This window comes from Primulina eburnea, chromosome 3 (genome assembly GCF_022965805.1).
Source record: "Primulina eburnea isolate SZY01 chromosome 3, ASM2296580v1, whole genome shotgun sequence".
NCBI lineage: Eukaryota > Viridiplantae > Streptophyta > Magnoliopsida > Lamiales > Gesneriaceae > Primulina > Primulina eburnea.
The window spans coordinates 11,394,774-11,413,820 of NC_133103.1; the positions used below are offsets into that span (position 1 = coordinate 11,394,774).

The 19,047-nt window shown below is 34.9% G+C and overlaps 3 protein-coding genes and 1 long non-coding RNA gene across 6 annotated transcripts; 2 read left to right on the plus strand and 2 right to left on the minus strand.

Moving 5' to 3' along the window:
- Positions 1–266: 266 nt before the first annotated feature.
- On the minus strand, positions 267–6,820 carry LOC140826363 (probable polyamine oxidase 4). 2 transcript variants are annotated; one of them, XM_073188604.1, is made up of 10 exons: positions 6,339–6,820; positions 4,693–4,808; positions 4,503–4,591; positions 3,838–3,951; positions 3,411–3,498; positions 3,239–3,324; positions 3,040–3,142; positions 2,425–2,522; positions 1,381–1,810; positions 267–778 (listed from the first exon to the last, which is right to left on the minus strand). In XM_073188604.1, exons 1-10 carry the CDS (start codon positions 6,385–6,387, stop codon positions 461–463), a joined length of 1,491 nt encoding a protein of 496 aa, XP_073044705.1. In that variant the 5' UTR covers positions 6,388–6,820; the 3' UTR covers positions 267–460. The 2 variants fall into 2 exon arrangements, with proteins under 2 accessions (XP_073044705.1, XP_073044704.1); XM_073188603.1 differs by lacking the exon at positions 6,339–6,820 and adding an exon at positions 5,808–6,294.
- Positions 6,821–8,468: 1,648 nt separating this feature from the next.
- Positions 8,469–9,674, plus strand: LOC140826365 (uncharacterized). The gene is made up of 3 exons (XR_012116809.1): positions 8,469–8,632; positions 8,730–8,786; positions 9,528–9,674. It is a non-coding gene; the product is annotated as an uncharacterized lncRNA (long non-coding RNA).
- LOC140826364 (uncharacterized) lies at positions 9,303–13,748 on the minus strand. The gene is made up of 8 exons (XM_073188606.1): positions 13,461–13,748; positions 12,685–13,221; positions 11,304–12,584; positions 10,889–11,213; positions 10,438–10,699; positions 10,129–10,345; positions 9,681–10,048; positions 9,303–9,580 (listed from the first exon to the last, which is right to left on the minus strand). The coding sequence occupies exons 1-8, from the start codon at positions 13,602–13,604 to the stop codon at positions 9,472–9,474; spliced, it is 3,243 nt and encodes a 1,080-aa protein (XP_073044707.1). The 5' UTR covers positions 13,605–13,748; the 3' UTR covers positions 9,303–9,471.
- A 2,302-nt stretch (positions 13,749–16,050) lies between these two features.
- LOC140828231 (uncharacterized) lies at positions 16,051–18,561 on the plus strand. 2 transcript variants are annotated; one of them, XM_073191218.1, is made up of 4 exons: positions 16,051–16,280; positions 16,405–16,480; positions 16,960–17,132; positions 17,574–17,725. In XM_073191218.1, the coding sequence occupies exons 1-4, from the start codon at positions 16,168–16,170 to the stop codon at positions 17,581–17,583; spliced, it is 372 nt and encodes a 123-aa protein (XP_073047319.1). In that variant the 5' UTR covers positions 16,051–16,167; the 3' UTR covers positions 17,584–17,725. The 2 variants fall into 2 exon arrangements, with proteins under 2 accessions (XP_073047319.1, XP_073047318.1); XM_073191217.1 differs by lacking the exon at positions 17,574–17,725 and adding an exon at positions 18,276–18,561 and having other exon boundaries at positions 16,053–16,280.
- Positions 18,562–19,047: the final 486 nt, after the last annotated feature.

Here is a 19,047-nt window from a genome sequence, read left to right on the forward strand (position 1 = left end):
TTTATGAAAATTCGAGCATGAAGCACCAGAAACTGGGTGCCTGTACCTTCAAGAAGTGAAAAATTCGAGCACTGAGCGTCTCAGCACCTGAAATGCGGCGCCTCAATGCCCGTCAATGAATAGCGGAGGAGCACCTCTAAGCAAACATGACCGGCACAGACCGGCTCCTTAGCGCCTCAGACCAGGCGCTGAAAATGCGACTTTAACACTTAAAAATCCAGGTTTTCAGATTTTTTAAGCCATTTCTTCGCTTCTTAGAACAAAGATTGAGAGAGACGAAGGCTTCTCAATTTCTTCCACAAATTACGTACAAATCATCCAAAACAAGGATAATTGAAGGCATAGAAATAATCTATGCAGAAAACTCTCCTGGGTATGTGAATTGTTCATAAAATTCTTGCTTTATACTTGTGTATTCAAGGGTCGCTAGTGTTTATCATGAATTACTTCAGCTAAAAGCTCATAATCTTGAGATAAGGAGCGGACGAGCAGCTTCGACACTTTCCTCCTCCGAGAAAGCGACAAGGGGAATCCTTTCTAAACCTCCCAGCCTCTCCATTAAATGCCTTTGACAATTTTCAGCAGCCATAATCCCGGCAGAGTACGCCCCATGTACTGAACCTTGATGGTCAATGCTCACCGCTTCGCCTCCAAAGAAAAGATTGCCAACTGTTGCTCGAAGACGATCATATATATCTTCCGAATTCCCAACTGCATCATAAGAGTAACATCCTAGAGTATTTGGGTCTGTTCCCCAGCGTGATACGAGATACTGGACCTGTGACAGGACGAGTAAATAGCTATGTCAAAGAAAACGGAGCAACTGGTCTCGATAATAGGTAAAAAAGAAGAAAAAAGCTAACGAAATAACAATTGCATTATGTTCATGCAACAAAAGTTATCTGCCATATTCAATGCAACGTATTCAAATGGAAACAACAAATTTCAATCCTCTCGGGTCCTCCAATCCTGCAAGAATAACATTAAACTTGGAGGAACCCAACTGGTATTAATGTTCAAGAGGATAGCAATGATTTTGTCCACTCTTTCGATACAAAGAAATCTGTGGCAAACTCTTCTCCTCTTGAATCATCAAAATATCACATCTCTCTAGCTTAACGTTATGGCATGAGGCCCCACAAAACATGTTTCTCTAGGGCCTCGTGAGGAATGAGGAGAGAGGCCTACAAGAGGTAGTGGTCATAGGCAGCTTTAGTAAGGTGGAGGTTATAGTTAAGCCATCGTCATCTGGAACCACTTTTATTTATGAGTGAAATAAATTATATAGATTAAAATTACAAATACTGCAAAAAGAGCCCCAGAGCTATGAAACATGGTCCAAATAATATATCCAGATAATTAGCAAATTGATAATCTTACAGGTTCAGTAGCATCAGGAAACATGCGCTTCAGCTGTAACATTACAAAATCTGCAGCAGCCTCATCTGACAATTTCTCCAGGTCAAATGCGAGGGCTCCAGCTGCCATAAAGACAAGGACAGGGTGACCAGTTGCCTTGTGAAGATTGAGAAAATAACCACATGAATAAGAAGTCGGTGCAACAATGCCCAAGAATTCCACGTTCGGCCAAAACACATCGTCAAAACTTAATGCAATCTTATTCTCATTTCCTATTCCAAGATCTGCTATTGCAGAGAGTTTCCACTCAGGTAGCTTAGGCTCAAACTCAATAAAGTTGGATTTTAGAATCCCAAGAGGCACAGTGACTATTGCAGCATCGGCAACAAAGTTCCTTCCATCTTCGACAGTGACCACAACCTTATTATACCCATTGATAATCCTTTTAACCCTGCATTTCATGATTAAAGACATGAACAAAAGATAAAAAAAACGAGAAAAGAAAACTGTGAATGAAAGAATTAGACCTTGAGGTGAATTATAGCTAAACTACGACCAGAATATGGATAAATTTTAAATTATCTTTTTAAGTTAAACGCATTAAGCAGAAAATGGCATCAAGAAGCATTTCCTGACACAATTGGGTTAAGCGAAGCTTGCTAAAAGCTCGCATATGAAAATCAATGTGAGTGACGAGTGATCCAAACCATCCTATCCTTCACCATGAAGCACCACCTTCTTACTTACACAAACAATTTAACTATAAAATATTGGCCCGGTGTACTGCATATTGTTATCATGCATCTTTCTTTCACTTTCGTCCTCAAAAAATAAAGGAAGGCCAAATAATATACAGCAACACATGAGTTTTCTTTTACGTAAACAGAAATTACTTTGCACTTCTATCTTCTTAGACAGCCCAACCTTAATAATTTAGCTCCTTACTATCTGAATAGTAAAGGTATTTCATGCTTGATCAAGCAAATTTAGGTAGTAATAATGTCATTGACAAATAGGTGCTTTGTTCGACTGATTCTACACCATTCAGTTTATGAGCAAGCATACCGGTGATTTAGGCGTATGTCAATATCTCTTGACAGGGCCTTTATCACTGGGTCGTATCCTTGAACCATAAGCCCGTGACCACCAGAAAGTACTTCCTCCTGAAAAGCAGAATAGCAACAACAACATAAGCAAACTGCAATGATACAGATGGTAGTTGCTCCTGACCTGGACAAGCCCATTCAACCTAATATGTATCAAGGTTTCCGAGCATACTTACAGAAACTTACATTACCTTCTGAACTATAACATTTCAAAAATTACTCATAATCATAAAAAATCTAGCAGCAAAATTAAGATGAAATTAGCCAGAAAATAAAGTGTACTCGTAATCATAAAAAGATCTAGCAGCAAAATTAAGATGAAATTAGACAGAAAATATAAGTGTCTAAAATACAGAAATTTGGTGAAAAGTGTAGATCAACATCTTTGAAGAAACGTCTGTCTAGGAAAATATAGGTATCGACAAATAATTTTTAATGTTCAGAATTGGCAGTAACAAAATAAACAGTGTATATGCATATAACCACTTCTGCAGAAACACAATCACTTTGAACAATCAATGGATCAAATTAAAACCCATGATCAAATTGAAATCAAAGAAGAATAGAAACTTACCTGATCCCAGGTTTTCAAAGATATCATATCAGCATCTGCAGCAAACCAAGCCTCCATTCTACATAAGTACCATTGCAATACTTCATGCGCAAGGCCTTTTAGTCTAGTGGCACACAAGTAACAGTGTTGAGCACCCATTTCATGTCTTGAAGATTAATCTGAAGAGCAAATAATAGTCTTATTTAATTATATCATATACCTCAACTCTGGATGCCTATCCAACACGATCGATATTGCTTGCCTAACAGACATGTCATTGCTATGCTCTTTCCTCACTTTATCGGTCTAGAATTCACAAAAAAGGAAAAAGAATATTCTTGTTTGTTATAGAAATCAATAAGTGCATCAAAAATCAAAAGTTCAGAATCTACCTCCTCAAGAATTTTCTTAAATGTGTCTCCAACTTCAATAACTGTATTTTGGGGAACTTGATGACCATTCCCGTCAAAGAGTGCATAACTGAAGGGAACAAATCAAGGCCATTACTAGGAAATTGTGACACAAAAATGATGAATAATTCTCAATAGAAAAACATACTACTGGTGCAAACATGAAATGAAGATTGTAGAATCAATTCACCAACGTCAAATGAGCAAAAAAAAACACATAGTGTTCACAGATGCATTAACTGGAATAATGAAACACATTTGTCAAATCAACAGCCATCTCAAGTTAACTTATCAAATCAAATATGGTTGACATGGCAAGAGTCATTTTAAGTTTTCGGCCCAAAGTTATAAATATTCTACCTGAATAAGCAGTTATATATAGTTGTAAAACTGCAGAGCAACTTCATACCTTTCCAAATCGTGGTCATAAAGAATTGAGTCGTCACCACTTGTCCGATACAATTTAAGGCCCAAACGACGTATAATTGGGGACAGAGGATTCTCATTGCAGACTCCATGTAACCTAAGTATATTTTGAGCAAAAGTAGAAACAACTCAAAAAATATTACAATTAACAAAATGCAAGTCCTGAATACCAGGTAAATTTATATTATATATTTGGCCTTACTAGGTATATTTTCTAAAAAATTCTAGATCCCATTGTTCTTTTTTTCTGACTGCACTAGCAAGAGGAATGACTTTATGAACCAGTATTTTGTACCCTAAAAAACATACGAGTCCATAGTTTCTAAAGTTTCAGAAATTTTAAAAATAAATATAACACCAGCTAAGGTAATGAAATATACAACTGTTGGCATTATGGAAGCGAAACATACTCTACAAATATCACACTTATCTTTATGACACTCAATAGAAAGGGAAATCTGGAAATTAATGAGGGATTTTACTTTGGAATTTAATGCATTAGAAAGGACGAACTTCAATTTCTTTTTTCGCCTATTCTATCCTATTCCTTTGAAACAGGTAGGGCTTCAGCGTGAATGTTGACGAGGTAAACACATAGGCAAAAGAATCAACAAAGAAAACTCTAAAGAAAATAAAACTTTCACTTGCCAGGAAGCACCCATATCGATAGGGTAACCAAATGAGTAATCGGTGAAAATACGCCCGCCAACTCTATCTTGTGACTCCAACAAAATCACCTAAAATAAAGATTGCCTCCACGTGAATAGAGAAAGCTAAAAACAATTGGATGTTCCACTGTTAGAAAAAGATACTTTTACTCAAAACTTGGATATTGTACCTTAATACATGCATTGTGAAGCATGCGCGCTGCAGCAACCCCTGATATACCCCCACCAATGACAATGACTGAAGGCAGTGGACTTTGCTGCGTCTCAGCATAAGAACTATATGTACCTAATCACAAGATAAAAGTGGATAAAACAGGTAGAAGAAATTAGTACCGGAGGCATAGGTTACACTTCTTGACACTGGAACCACATCAATTCCTCTCCGCTAACTTTATAGCATGAATTTTCGAAAGAAAATACCACAGCTAACAGTTGCATGGCAGCTAGCTCTTACTGACAACCCATGCGGCCATAGCCCAGGCTACTACTTCGTCACAGAGAGGATTGTCAGCAAGGTATGATTACGACTAGAATCAGGAAAATAAAAAGCATGCATACAACTGTCTTCACATAATTCAAAGCCTACAAAGAATGCCACCTGAAGCACAGGCAATGCATGAACCAAAAGAATGGTGAGAAATTAATTGAAATGCAAGATTTAAAAAAAAAAAACTAGGCCGTTCTGATTTATCCTCAAAAGTAAACATACAAATATTATCTAATTGTCATTCTATTTTTCCAAACCATATTTCCACCTCATTTTCACATTTCCACAAAATTCTTTTAACTCAATATTTCCTTGATTCCCAAAAATCGTCAATTATAACTATAGTATATCCCAATTCTCAAACTGAACTACTGAAGGGTTTTAAAATAACTTTACTACACCTACAACGCTGTTCGAAAATTTATTTCTTAATCAGTTGACAGTTTATGTTAGCGTGAATCAATAATTATGTAAGATGTTCATGCTGATATACGGCATCAAATTGGGTTGTCGATCAGTCTTTTGTGTAAGATTGGTTGGAAGAATTTCTTAATCTTATCATTCAATTGTACAATTTAAATTTATGGAAAAATAATAATTAACAACTTATGAATAATTTTGAAAGAGAGTAGGCATCTATGACAAAAAAAAAAAAAATCATCCTAAAATAATGCCAAACACCCATCTTATTTCCAGAAAACAACAGGAGGCACTTACAAATGAACTGATTAATGAATCAGAAGAATAAAGGATAACTAGCTTTCTATTTTTCAGTGCACAATTAAGAGTCTTATTCACCATGAGGTTGAAATTCTTTCTTGAGCAAGCCACCATTAAGAATAAGATACATAAAAAAAGAATCAAAGGCGTTACTTTATTCTACCACAAAATCAATTGAATACAACATACAGAATATCCATCCGAATAGTTACAAAAAAATGTCTGGCCTGGTCCCATTGACAGCTCTACAAAAGCAACAGTGTGGTCCTGACTAAATGACGCGCAAGGACCAGTAAGGGTAAGGCCAAAATTGCAATAAAAGAGACCTAAATTAGCAGAAAAACCGAGGACCAAACGTGAACAACTTTCAGAACAATATATTTATCTCAAAAAATCCTTCAGAAGAGCATTAGCGATAAAATTAAAAAATAAAAATAAACATATCAATGATAGCGGAATCCAACAGAGATCGTTTAGATAGACCTTTTTACCAAAGCAGAAAATTACCAATCATCAGCACCGATTAAAAGCAACATAAACAACAATTTGTACAGAAAAAATCACTAATAGCACAAACAAACAAAAATTAAAAAGAGATCCGACACTAACCGTCGTAAAACTCATCTGCGATCAAACCATCACCATAGCCGAGCCCCATTATCCAAAAATCGACAGGATTTATCACCACTAGTCCTCCCAAACTCAATAATTGCAATCGAACGCAAAAAACAAGCAAGGGTCAAAATCTAATCTGATCTTCGAAAAAAAACGAAAAATTACGGCTGTATAGGAATAGGAAAATTGGATATCAATTGGGAGGAATGGTAAAGAAGGAAAAGCATAAGGCCGCAATGATGCGGCAGAGGTTGGAAGAAAAAAGCAGCTTATCCTCAAAACAGATCATAATCACAGCATTCACAAAAACTTCGATCCGATGCGACGATGATTTTCCGTAGCGTGTATCGATTCCCCGTCAATCCAACCGATCGAATTCCCCTCGGTTGCATAGATCGGTCCCCGACCTCAAATCCTAACAATCTCTCTTTTTCCTCTGCTTCTCCTGCAATTCAATTCATTTATAGATCGAAATAAAAATATGCATGAATCCTTTATTTTAGTATTTGGGGGCAACATGGGGATTTCCCAATAAGATAGTGGCACAGTGGAGTCGGCAGATTTATAAAAATTTGGTCAATTAATTTTTTGAGGAAAATGACGATAAGTAATCAAGATTACATTATAGCTATCTCAAATTTTTAATAAAAACACAAATTTTATAAACTTCTCTACCCAATCTTAAATTCAAAAACAAAAAAAAAAATTATGACTCCGCGCAATTCAATTATCTTTCATTTAAATTTTAAAATAAATAAATAAATTGTGTGTGGGGCTTGCACCCCACGCACGAGTGCAACAAGCGTGAATGTGAGTTGTTTCCAAAGAGAGTAGACTGTTTTGGGTTTTGGTGCACTCCGTTTTGCAATCATCCCAACATAGTAACATCCAATACATGAGGCTGAGTTCGAAGTTAGAAAAATAAAAAATAAAGAAAAAATTAAGTGAAATAGTAGGCCCGACAAAAGTTGTTTTTGAGTTTGCAAATGTGGGAGATGTTTATAAAATTGTAAGTTTTTTACTTTTGATGTAATCCAATATGTCTCAGTTTAAAATATCAAAGTCGAGTTTATGCTAGAGCAGTCACACTAATCCATTCAATTACTATGACGGCTCTTGCTTAATAAGATAGAATAGATTTGTGGTGGGAAAATTGATTTCGATCGGAAAATGAAATATTCCTTATTTGAGTGTTATATTGTCGTGCTCGCTAGCAAGTCCAAAGCGATTTGAATTGCGTCCCTTTGGGGTATATTTTAAGAGGCGGCTCTTGTCGACCGTGGTTTTCTTCTATAAAAGGGTAGGGAAAAATAGTATATAATTTATATTTTTTCATTAAATTAATGACTAAGATATAAAAATAATAATTTCGTAAATAAAATATATAAGAAACGAGCCGCAGTAAAAGTGAATCTAACAATTATAAGTTTTTCAATTAAATATAAAATAAAAAGAAACAAATTAAAGCTCATTTAAAATTAACCAGCCTCGGCCCCTTGAAAATTAAAATCAGGACCCACCCCATTATAATTTTTTAATCTCTGTATTGAACTCAAAACATTGATAATAACTACGTATAACCAACCATCTTCCAAAAAAAGGCTCATTTTACCTCTTTTTTCAACTTTGGGGAAAAAGTCGCCATCTAAATTTTTTTTTAGTACAGTCACCTAGCAGTTTGATTCTCATTTTGAGATAAAAACTATTTTTACAATTTTACATATAATATAGTTAATTAGCTAAAATGTTAAAAATCATTACGTACATCAAACACATATGCATTGTGTATTGGAGCAGAGTAAAATAAGATATTTAGTGAATTAAAAAATCTCTCACATTTTATTGTTGGTTAGAGGGTTTGAATTAAAAAAAGTGCTAAGTGAATAATAAAAAAATTAAAAGATGGTAAAGACTTTTAAATAAAAGGTGTTATGTGAGTAATTGGACTCGAACTTAGGGATCAGACGAGTTGCGGGGCGAGAAGGGGAAGTGAATTCAACTTGACACTGTCGAAAACAGAGAGACGTGTTATTAGATAACTTAGCCCCCACTCAGTTTTTTGCATGTATCTTTTGCTTGTTAGATACCTTCGAACAAAAAATGGCGATACAACGAAGAACCAATTCAGTTTCCCCATTGAATATTAAATATTACATTAAGAAATTTAATGACACCACTGCAGCTGGTGTTATTTTTACACCCTTATTCTCTTCGGAATTTGTAGATATTCCAACAGAGTGATGGAGGAGACTGAACGTCTTAACGAGCTTGTACTGGATGATTTTGAGGTTAATCCAGTTCTTTTTTAACCGGTATCATTTTTCATAAGTTAAACACAATTAAACAATACCGTTGAATCTATTCTAACGTTAATAATGATGGCAGATTTCCGAGGAAGAGAAGTATAACCAGAAGCTGGACTCTGGACTGTATACACTTCAGGTGTCTCTCCTCGTACTTTATTGTATTAGCAATCAAACTTTCTGTTCTTAAATTACTGTGGTTGTGTGACCATCTAAAAAAAATTCAGATAACCGAGTCCGACGTTGCACTAGCTACATTGAATGGATTGGATTTGAAGTTTTGGATGGCCTACTTTACATAAGTAGAAAGACACAAGTTTGACTTGAAAATGTTAGCTTGGTTCTCTGAGATGAGAATATAGTATTTGTTCCCCCTACATTGATGGTGTAATCCTCGAAACAATTTCTCAATTTATCAACCGACAGTACTTTATGAAAAATTAATTGTGAAATTTAATATAAACTTTATATAATAACTCGATCTCAATGACAATTGAAGAAAGGATACAAGAGGTTAATCTTACGATAAGATATTATCAATAAGAAAAGGTAAAAAATTCAATTGCGCCAAAGTTTTGATTCATAGAATCCATAACTATGTCTTTCTGATAATAATTTGAACTAATATTATTGCGGATTTGTTATTACGATCTCTCTTTCTTGTCAAAAGTTTGACTGCAATAAATCTTTAAAGGAAAGTTGATACGAGTCCCATACATAACGTTTTAAATTGGCATTCGTTATCTTGATGCCAAATCCAAAATAAATCGAGTTCCAATTTCATTCACATCAAAATTTGTCAGATTAACATCCATATTCATTCTTCAATGCTCCCCTAGATTGATCGCTGATAGTTTCTTGGCTAAATCATGATTTGCAGGAGAGCTTCCAAAGTCTACATCAATAGTCCATGTCATCGGAAGCGTCAACTCCCTGGAATCGAAACCACGAAAATAAACATCAAAACAAAGTACCAAAGAGGAAACAGCCAGCCTTGCGGAGAACGCCAGAGGAAAGAAAGAAACTTGCTCACCCTTCAACTCTCTTGCGGAGGCAACGGTTGATGCGATTCAGAGTGTAGTTTCCAATCACAAGATCGAGTTTCTTCGACAATTTCGGTATCTTCGTTTTTGGTAAAACATCCCATATCTTGACGACTTGAGTCTCCGTCGAATGATCATCCTGAAGGATGTCTGTGGTCCATATCAGTTGTAATTTCCCCTTTACTCCATAGAGCTGCATTAACTGTGAAGAAGCTCCATCCATGTTACAAAAGGTATCGTCCTTGCTCTTTTTACGCCAGCCATTTGACAGCTTCACCACCAGAGAGATCACTTCTTCATGGATCCCTGTTCGTCGAAATTTTTTCATGGAATCTTTGAATTCACTGCTGAATTGAACCTGGGACGAACGAAAGGTTTATAATCAAGTTCAAGACTAGTCAAGGCCGAGGTTCTAACGGATGGCATGATGGCAAGTACCTTCCACTTAGACGTTTTGAAGAGAACGGAATTCATATCAAACAGTGAATTCATCTGGCCGAGCTCGATCAGAGCATTGTTAATTGCAAGAGCCAAGCTCATGTTATCACAAGCATTGTAAAAGCAACCGCGGCGTTTGGCATCAAGGACCAACTTTTTCCAAATAGAGCCGCTGTTTGACAAGGTGGCACCATTCCCTAATATCCAGAGGCAGAACCTGTAAACATACGTGTGCAAAAACATGGAATTATTTTGTCAAAAAACAGGAATAATGAATCCGATAATTAGCTCTGGTAGTGTATATGTTACTTGGCTCGGGTCAGTGCTACGTTGGCCCGTTGGCAATTCGATAGAAACCCCACAGATCCATTCCCATTGCAACGAACAGTGGAGATTATTATAATGTCTTCTTCGCCACCCTGAAAACCATCAACAGAACGCACATTGACCGAAAATTCGTCATTCGCGTTCGTGCTGTAACTGCTTCCTAGTCTCTTTTCAATTGCGGCAACTTGAGCCTTGTATGGTGATATGCAACCAACACGAACTTTTTTCTTTAATGCAATCGATTCTATGAAAAAAGAAGTAAAGCTGGTGAGGATTCATGTCTATATATATCGGAGAAAGACAATGGAGAATTTGATTTGAAGAAACACTTTCTCTTTTTTAAGTTCGGCGATATTGTCTGATGCCAATGTAACGAAAACTCTAGTTATTATTTCTTTTATTCCAGATAGGAATTTAATATCAAGAATAATACCTTTATAAAGTTGGGACAAAATCTCAACCAACACGGAGACCTCCACCATATTTCTCCTGCTATGCTTATCATCAAAATTTTCCCTTCCCTGTGTCACATCTATGAAGGAGTAAGAGCCAAACATTTTTGCTTTGAGGTATGACCGAGCAAAAGATCTTTGTAAGACATTTCTTCCGTCAATTAGTTGTTTGTTGTAGAACTCCATATTTGGAAACAAGCTTATCGAAGGATCCATCCTATACTGCACGTTGAGAAGGTGCTTGCCTTGTCCCAGAGTCACAAGTCTCTCGAACAAACTCCTTCCAAACACGGCTCTCTCGCAAAGCTACCAAATATCCAAGAAAAGTGTTACATACAGAAATGAAATCTTTAAGATGACACGATCAGTAAAGAAAGCAAATTTGATTTCAAAAACCTTGCTTTGAACCATTGCTGGAAGTTGTTTCTCATCCCCAACAAGAATAGCATGGCGGAGACCGGGTAACTGTAATGGAATAGAGGATTCACATTCTTTGAGCTGTGCAGCTTCATCAATAATCACTAACTGGAATGGTGCCATCCCTTTTCTCTGCAATTTGGCTGAACTTGAGGCAGTGCAGAAAACTAAACAAGCATTTTGTAAACAAAAGTTCCGAATGTGATCATAATCAGAGAACTTTGGGACCGAAAAAGTTGCAGCAAGGATTTTCATTACTGCCACACACTGCATCACTTTGCTATCACTGGTGACATCCATATGAATTGGCAATCTTTGAATTTTTTGCAGCATATCGAGAACAATGACCATGTTGTTTACTACTTCAAACGGAAGACATGAAGTAGGCATATGGGTGTATAGCCCTGTTATGCAATGCACTAGCTGCTCCCTTAACGTGTTGAATATTTTCGTGAAAAATTCCTCAAATGTCAACAAAACGTTCTCTTCTGTTGCGACCCTTTTGTCCTGTTCACCACCTGTGGGTAGGCCACTTGAATGAGGCGGCTTCTTTTCCTTCGAATTTTTCTTCTTCTCCTTTAGCCCACGAGTGATTAACTCTTTCCAGAAGTTTCTTTTTGGTGTTCCATTCCAACTTTCATGATTTATTTCATTCTCAGTCTCATTTATCTCCTCCTGATCCACACCAGTATTGGACCCATCCTTATCTTCATCTATTTCTTTTGCTTGGTATCGTTTATACTGGCCTTGGGGATCTTCAAGTAAGCCTATCATTGATTCTAAACTACCTTTCCATCCAGTTAGAGGGTTAAAACAATGAGCTAAAACAAATACACGGTGATCAAGAAAAAAATCATAAAGGTCATCTTGATCAAGAATATTCATTCTTTTCTTATTACCAAACAGAACTACATCACCCAATCCATAAGTATCGTATTTTAGCGTTCCGCTTAGCAAACTCATCAAACGTTTTGCAACCCCTAGCACGGCAACATTAGTTGGAGCACAAGTCAATGTCCTACATTTCATCCTTAAAAGGGAAACTACTAAAACAGAAATAGTCTTCGTTTTTCCAGTTCCTGGAGGACCCCATATTAGCTTCACAGTATTTTCATGCAGACAATTTGTGGTGGTAATGCAATTCAAAACAGCAGCCTTTTGGGAGTCCCCAAGTCCCATAGAGTCGATGGAGTCCATTGAATCAGAAATATGAGAGCGCCCAATCTTGTTAGAAGAACAAAGATTACAATCTCCTTTCGACTGTACATGATACCAACAAAATAATAATAAATAACATTTTGGCAGCATATATAATATTGTAGCTTCCAAAAAATAGAAACAACGGTTACTAAATTCTTACAGATGGATCAACTCTAAGCACAGAGTTGATCATGCTCATATTTCCTCCATGCCTGTCAGCATGCAAAGCTTGCCATATCCGCATGTTAGTCGTCAAGTTTGTGAGATGAACGATAAAAAGTCTATCCACCTTGTCTCTCTTTTCCTCGTATCCTTTTTCAAAAAAAATAGATTTGGAAGATAGGACATTGATCTTAAATGAATCCCCATTCTTGCCTTGAACTAAAGCGATAACATATGGCCTTTTAGGCCTATTTAAGTCATCAACACATTTCGGTTTTACGTCTGTCAAGGCCATTAAATCTCCAAACCCAGGTTCATACAAACCTGGACCTGATTTACATGTCAACTCATAAAACAGGTTGTTCGGGGGCTTGAAATATTTCTGTTTTTTGACACCGAAAACTTCACAAGCTGGTGCACGACTTAGAGTCGTAAAATTCGATCGCAAATCTGCACGCGTTTCTTCTATAAGTGGATAGAGGAATGACTTCAGGTAGTGATCTGCTGATAAGAATGTGTCCGGAATTCGATTAACCTGCCGAAGAATTTACAAATCATTAACAACAGGAAGAATCTTGACTCCCACAAACTCAAAACCCCGTGCACTACGTAAAATATCGAATTTCATGCATATACTATATTTGGGCTCCACCCCGCAAAACAAACACCACCACCTTTGTCATTAGACAACATATACATGCATCAAAATCAGAATTAGAAAAACAAACAAATCATGGATAAAAATCTATACTTATAAGGTTGGGATCGTGAAACCTTATTCCTGTAAAGATCTTTGTTCATGATATCTGCTATCGACCAAGAAAAAACATGTTCGATCAACCCTTGTCCTTTATCTTCCTTTTCCTTAGTCACATTCTTCTTCATATTCCCTTTTCCTCTTCTTTTAGTCCCTTCCATGATAAACGTAAATCCGAGAAAACCCACCTCTTCTTTCACAGTTTTTTCCTCTAGGGAGAATAGGAATGTGCAAAAATGGGAGGGAGCGGAGAATACCGAGGGACTGACCAGTTGACGCTTGGCTAGTAAGCTAAATGCTGGCTATGGAAGAATCGAAGAGAATGCACTTCATGTTGGGCATTCAAACGAGGAAGCCAGAAAGGCGCTACAAAGTTGGGGAGTTGAAGGGGTGAAGATTCAAGATTATACATATATGTATGCATATAATGTGTATATATATATAAATATGAAAGACTTTCATATTCGTAATATGCAGCCAAATGTATTAATTTAACACACAAATAAACTTCGATAAGTAGAATACGACAAATTAAAATATGTATAAATATAAATACTTGTGCGCGATATTTACGAGCAAAATGTTCACTAGAAAATTGTAAATAGTTTATAAAAACAAATGCCAATGACACTTATGAAAACTATCTTCCTTAACAACTCAAATAAATAAATTGCATCCAAAATAGCCATACCCAAAATCACATATGCAAATACAGTATCACCTAAACCGGAGCCACAAATAATTCTTCAACCACCACTGTATACGAGTGTTGTTTTCGGGTGTCTTCAATATTACACGACAACATAGTACATATCGTGAGTTAATCACACAAACTCTTCACCAGAGTAAATCGTTATTCTTCGTGTTAAGTTTTTCTGCTCTCCGTTTTAGCTTTCAAAAACCATACACTGTCGTAATGCTAATCTCTTATTTATTTATTCTCTTTAACCAAGAGTTCATTCCATAAAAGAGTCATATATTATATGAAAATAAGAGTTTTTGTTAAAGATAAAATATATATGGATAAAATAAATCAAATCTTGGCAACCTAAAAATATTTTGATATTATAAAAAAAAATTTAAAGAATATATATCCTTTTCAACATGCACTATATGTATTTATACAAGGCAAAAACTTGTGTGAGACGGTCTCACGGGTCGTATCTGTGAGACGGATCTCTTATTTGGGTCTCACATAAAAAAGTATTACTTTTTATGCTAAAAGTATTACTTTTTATTGTGAATATGGGTAGGGTTGACTCGTCTCACAGATTATGACCCGTGAGACGGTCTCACATGAGACTAACTCTTTATACAATGAACTTTTCAATGATAAAAGGAAAAAAACACAACTTTTTCGACTGTCACCCACTTGCAACCAAATAATCGCTTTCCTGGTTTAATTTGTTTTTACTCGTTAATCGTTATGAAATTAGTTTTTTTTTTTAAAAAAAAAACAAGAAACAGTATTATTGCACCTAAATGGATCGATTATATAGTATTGGAATTGATTTAGAAAATGTTATATACATATCTTAAGTAACTACACATTTTCTGAATAACTCTGGCTCTTTTGAGTAGTATATACATGCAATTTCTTTACTGAAAACAGATTAGTTTGATAATATGTAAATTCGTTAATGTTGATAAAATTATTTTCAAACTAATACACTTAATAAAAACATGATGTAGTAGCAAAATTAAATCCAAGTACATTAAATTTTATAAAACTATGAAGTGCGAAGTTGGTAAAAAAAAATAAAAGTGTAAGTTTCATATTTTATTTTAAAAAAATTAAATATTAATCACATTTTCAATTAAATTCAATAATATGTAGATATATCTAAAGAGAACGCTAAACTAAGATATATTTTCAAACAAAAGAAGAAGATATATTTAATAGTTAAATAACATTAATTCCTCCTACACACAACAATACACATACACATAAATAAAAATAAAATACATTTAATTTTTATATAAATAAATATATCGGTGTAAATAATACATTGACCTAGCAATAAGAACGAGACCTCAAGACTTTTAGGTACGTAATTTTTAAATTGTTGGTGAGAATGAATTTAATCAGATAGTTGAAAGTGTAGTTTTGAATTTGATCTTTTTTGCTTTTTACAAGGGAAATGGACGTGTATTTTCCTAATTTAGATACGTAATTTGATGTTATTGATACATTGACGAACCAAATCAGTCGATATATAATAAATAAAGTGTAGTTTTGATTTTGATCTCTTTGCTTTTTAACAATAAACAATATTGTTGTGTATCTTTCTATTTTAGATATGTAATTTGATGATTGCTACATTGACGGAAAATAAATTAATATATAATAGTTGAAGTGTAGTTCTGATTTTGATCTCTTTGTCGTTCAACAAAAAAAACTAGTAAGTCAATAAATATGACTCAATTTAATATATAGTAATAGATAATATAATACAACAATAAATACAAAAACAGTAAATATAGCAGTAAATTTATGAATAAAAACTGGTCCACCAAAATAAGTGTTGGGAATAAGATAATAAAAAGAATATTTGAATAACAGAGTAAAATGTGAAGTAAATGCATAGTTATTTGAAAATTCTCGGAAACACAGTCGTAAAATCTCCGTTACTTTCTCAAGAAACCTCACTAAATAAACACACCAAAAAAGAAGAGAGAAGAAAAGAAACCAGTTTTGGAGTTTTATTTTGTGAAAAACAAAACATGGCTGGAGTTGAATTACTGCCGAAAGAATACGGCTGTGTGGTTTTTGTTCTTGTTCTCTACTGTTTTCTCAATTTTTGGATGGCCTCCCAAGTCGGCAGAGCCCGAAAGAAGTGCCGTTTCTCTCGTTTTACTTGGATTTAATTACGATGTCTTAGGCATTTAATCGAAAGCCCTTTTCTCGAGTTTAAGAGTTTCTGGGTTTTATCTTGTGTAGTTATGTTAATTTGATTGCAGGTACAAAGTGTTCTATCCGACAATGTATGTCACGGAAGCTGAGAACAAAGATGCTACGGTCTTTAACTGTGTTCAGGTTTTTTCTTCTTCTTTTTTTCAGTCAATTTAATGCATCGCAAGATGCTGTTCAGTTTTTTGTTTCCTTTTCTTTTTTTCAGGTTCATATTTTATGCTGTAGATCTCATGTGATTTAAAATTTTAAAAAATAATATTTTGTATAAGAATATAATATAGCAATAGTAAAATTATTCCTCGGAATGATAAGCTGAATTAAGATAATTATTGTTTAAGGACATATGAAAACTTATGGAAATATATTTTCGATTAAGGTTCAAAAATTATAATATTTTTTGTTTATGTTTTTTGGAATGAAAACAATCGAGAAAACATATCAAACTCTGCCTTTGGTTAGTCAAACAGACCCCTTTATTAAGTAAAACTTTTTGAGCAAATTACATTTGTATTCGAACTCGCCAATGATTGTAAGTGTTGTCCTTTAGGTGATGATGATTATTTGGTTGATAAATAATGTGGATTGAAATTTTTTTGGTGCAGAGGGGGCACCAGAATTCCTTGGAAATGATGCCAATGTTTTTCATGTTGATGATATTGGGAGGGATCAGGCATCCTGTGATTTGTGCATCACTAGGGGTTGCTTACAGTGTTTCACGCATTTGCTATTTCAAAGGCTATTCCACCGGTGATCCACAGAAATGTCTTTCATTTGGGTTTGTTTCTTTCATCAACTTCTCTTTGATCGGTATTCAGAACTTATGATTGATGGTATTGCATTCCAAATATGAAGATATATCTTTTCTTTATTCATGATATGTCTAACTATTGGATCTTTGTAGGCAATTCTGTCATGCTTTACTTCAATTATGTTTAATATGCATATTGTGAGTAGAAAAAGAACATAAATCTTAATCTCTTTTTTAACTAGCTAATTCATGACTTTTGACATTGAGTTATTCATATAATACCTTAATTTTTAAGGGGATTAGGTTTGAATGTTAGAATCACAAAATGAACATTCAACCTACCATCTTAAAAGGGATTTGAAGAAAATCAATATAAATTGTTAATTGAGACGTTTTGCTCTAAAAAAACTATTATGATTGATGCAAACAACTGCTGAAGAGGTTGGTTTTTTTTTTAAGAGAAAATAGATCGAGGTGAGTGGTAAAGGAGGCAAAATATTTGGTGAGACCACAGCGAGGGAGAACCACTGGGTGTCACTGAGGTCCGAACGGATTTTCTTCTTATTATGACATTCTTTGTTCTTTAGGATTTTTATTTTGTACATGATGTAGAAAAAATCGGGTCTATTCCCTTTTCCATGATGATGTTTGCGTGGTGCATGATATTCCTATATTACTATAAGTCAATGTGTTCACAATCTGATCAATTTCCTTTCTTCAGTGTTGATAGAAGTGGACTTATGGTTGATGAGTTTTCAGGAATCATGATAAACTGATTGATTTTGTTTTGGAACAGGGTGGAGCCTAGGCTAAGTAGTAACTCTAGTCAGTGTTGGGCTTCAACTACATTAGTTTATATTATTTGAGCTCGACTGCATGTCCTTGTTGGTTGCACCACACTTTGTTTCTAAGTTTTATATATGCATGTCGACCTTAATCATTCAAAGCGCCACATTATGGCTTGCGGAGAAGTGCTGTTCTAGTCTAGGCATGATCCTTTAGGGAAACAGGATTGTTGTGTGCCTCTAAAGGTTCCAAGGCACTTGTGTGCATTGTTATAAGAATATGATGCCAATGATTAGCTTACCCTTCATTATATCATCATGTGTGCTTTATAAGCATTTCTCTCATTTTTACCAAGATGACAATTGATAATTTTTCTGTGCGCAGGAAATACGGATTCTTGGCTGTGCTGGGGCTCATGATTTGCGCAATTTCGTGTGGCGTGCATTTACTCACTGCATGATCAAGGATCTGCTCAAGGAAGATGATACTGTTACATATATGACATTTTACTATTCTTTTGTTTCATACTAGAGTTGAAACTTTTTTGCTTCTGTGAGCAAATAGTTTGGTGATAGTATATTTATATAAAATAAACGAAGCTAGAATGATTTATGAATGCCTGTTCATTTTCATTCTCAGTAAGGGCAATATATTGATACTTTCTAGTGTATCCCTTGATGCATCTATGTACTTACTTCATGACATCCATGCCTCTCCATTTAGCTATATAAACTAATCGAACAAATTCATGAATTTTTCGAGCCGACTTGATTATGAATCATAATCGAAATGTTTAAACTTAAGCTGCCTTCAATATATTTATTACTTTGATAATTATCTAAAACTAGACAAGATAACAAAATTCCAACAACAATACGATAATTTAACTTAAACCGAACGAATCAGATATGAGTTAATTAATAAATGCTGGTTTTGAGCAAAAACATATCTAATTGCTATCCGCAAGATCCTTAAAAGATTTTAAATTTGTTTTACTGATAAAAAAAATTGTGTAGTAATGCATCTAATATCAAATTTCAGAATTTGAACCATATAAAGTTTGACGCGATGTGGAAATTGGAATCAAGTATTGTAATTAATTAACTTAATGATGCTTATGAAATTTAAACAAACTTTCAAAGATTAAAAGAAAACA

Excerpts from the sequence above, each read along its gene's own strand:
- LOC140826363 (XM_073188603.1), bottom strand. The coding sequence starts at position 5,859 with ATGTATCTTATTCTTAATGGTGGCTTGCTCAAGAAAGAATTTCAACCT. Across the intron at positions 3,952-4,502 it reads ATCGATATGGGTGCTTCCTG|GTTACATGGAGTCTGCAATG; the intron begins GCAAGTGAAAGT and ends AAATATACTTAG. Across the intron at positions 1,811-2,424 it reads GACATACGCCTAAATCACCG|GGTTAAAAGGATTATCAATG; the intron begins GTATGCTTGCTC and ends CATGAAATGCAG.
- LOC140828231 (XM_073191217.1), top strand. The coding sequence starts at position 16,168 with ATGGCTGGAGTTGAATTACTGCCGAAAGAATACGGCTGTGTGGTTTTT. Across the intron at positions 16,481-16,959 it reads CGGTCTTTAACTGTGTTCAG|AGGGGGCACCAGAATTCCTT; the intron begins GTTTTTTCTTCT and ends TTTTTGGTGCAG. Across the intron at positions 17,133-18,275 it reads CAGAAATGTCTTTCATTTGG|GAAATACGGATTCTTGGCTG; the intron begins GTTTGTTTCTTT and ends TTCTGTGCGCAG.
- LOC140826364 (XM_073188606.1), bottom strand. The coding sequence starts at position 13,604 with ATGGAAGGGACTAAAAGAAGAGGAAAAGGGAATATGAAGAAGAATGTG. Across the intron at positions 10,346-10,437 it reads GTAGCACTGACCCGAGCCAA|GTTCTGCCTCTGGATATTAG; the intron begins GTAACATATACA and ends GTATGTTTACAG. Across the intron at positions 10,049-10,128 it reads TCAAAACGTCTAAGTGGAAG|GTTCAATTCAGCAGTGAATT; the intron begins GTACTTGCCATC and ends CGTTCGTCCCAG.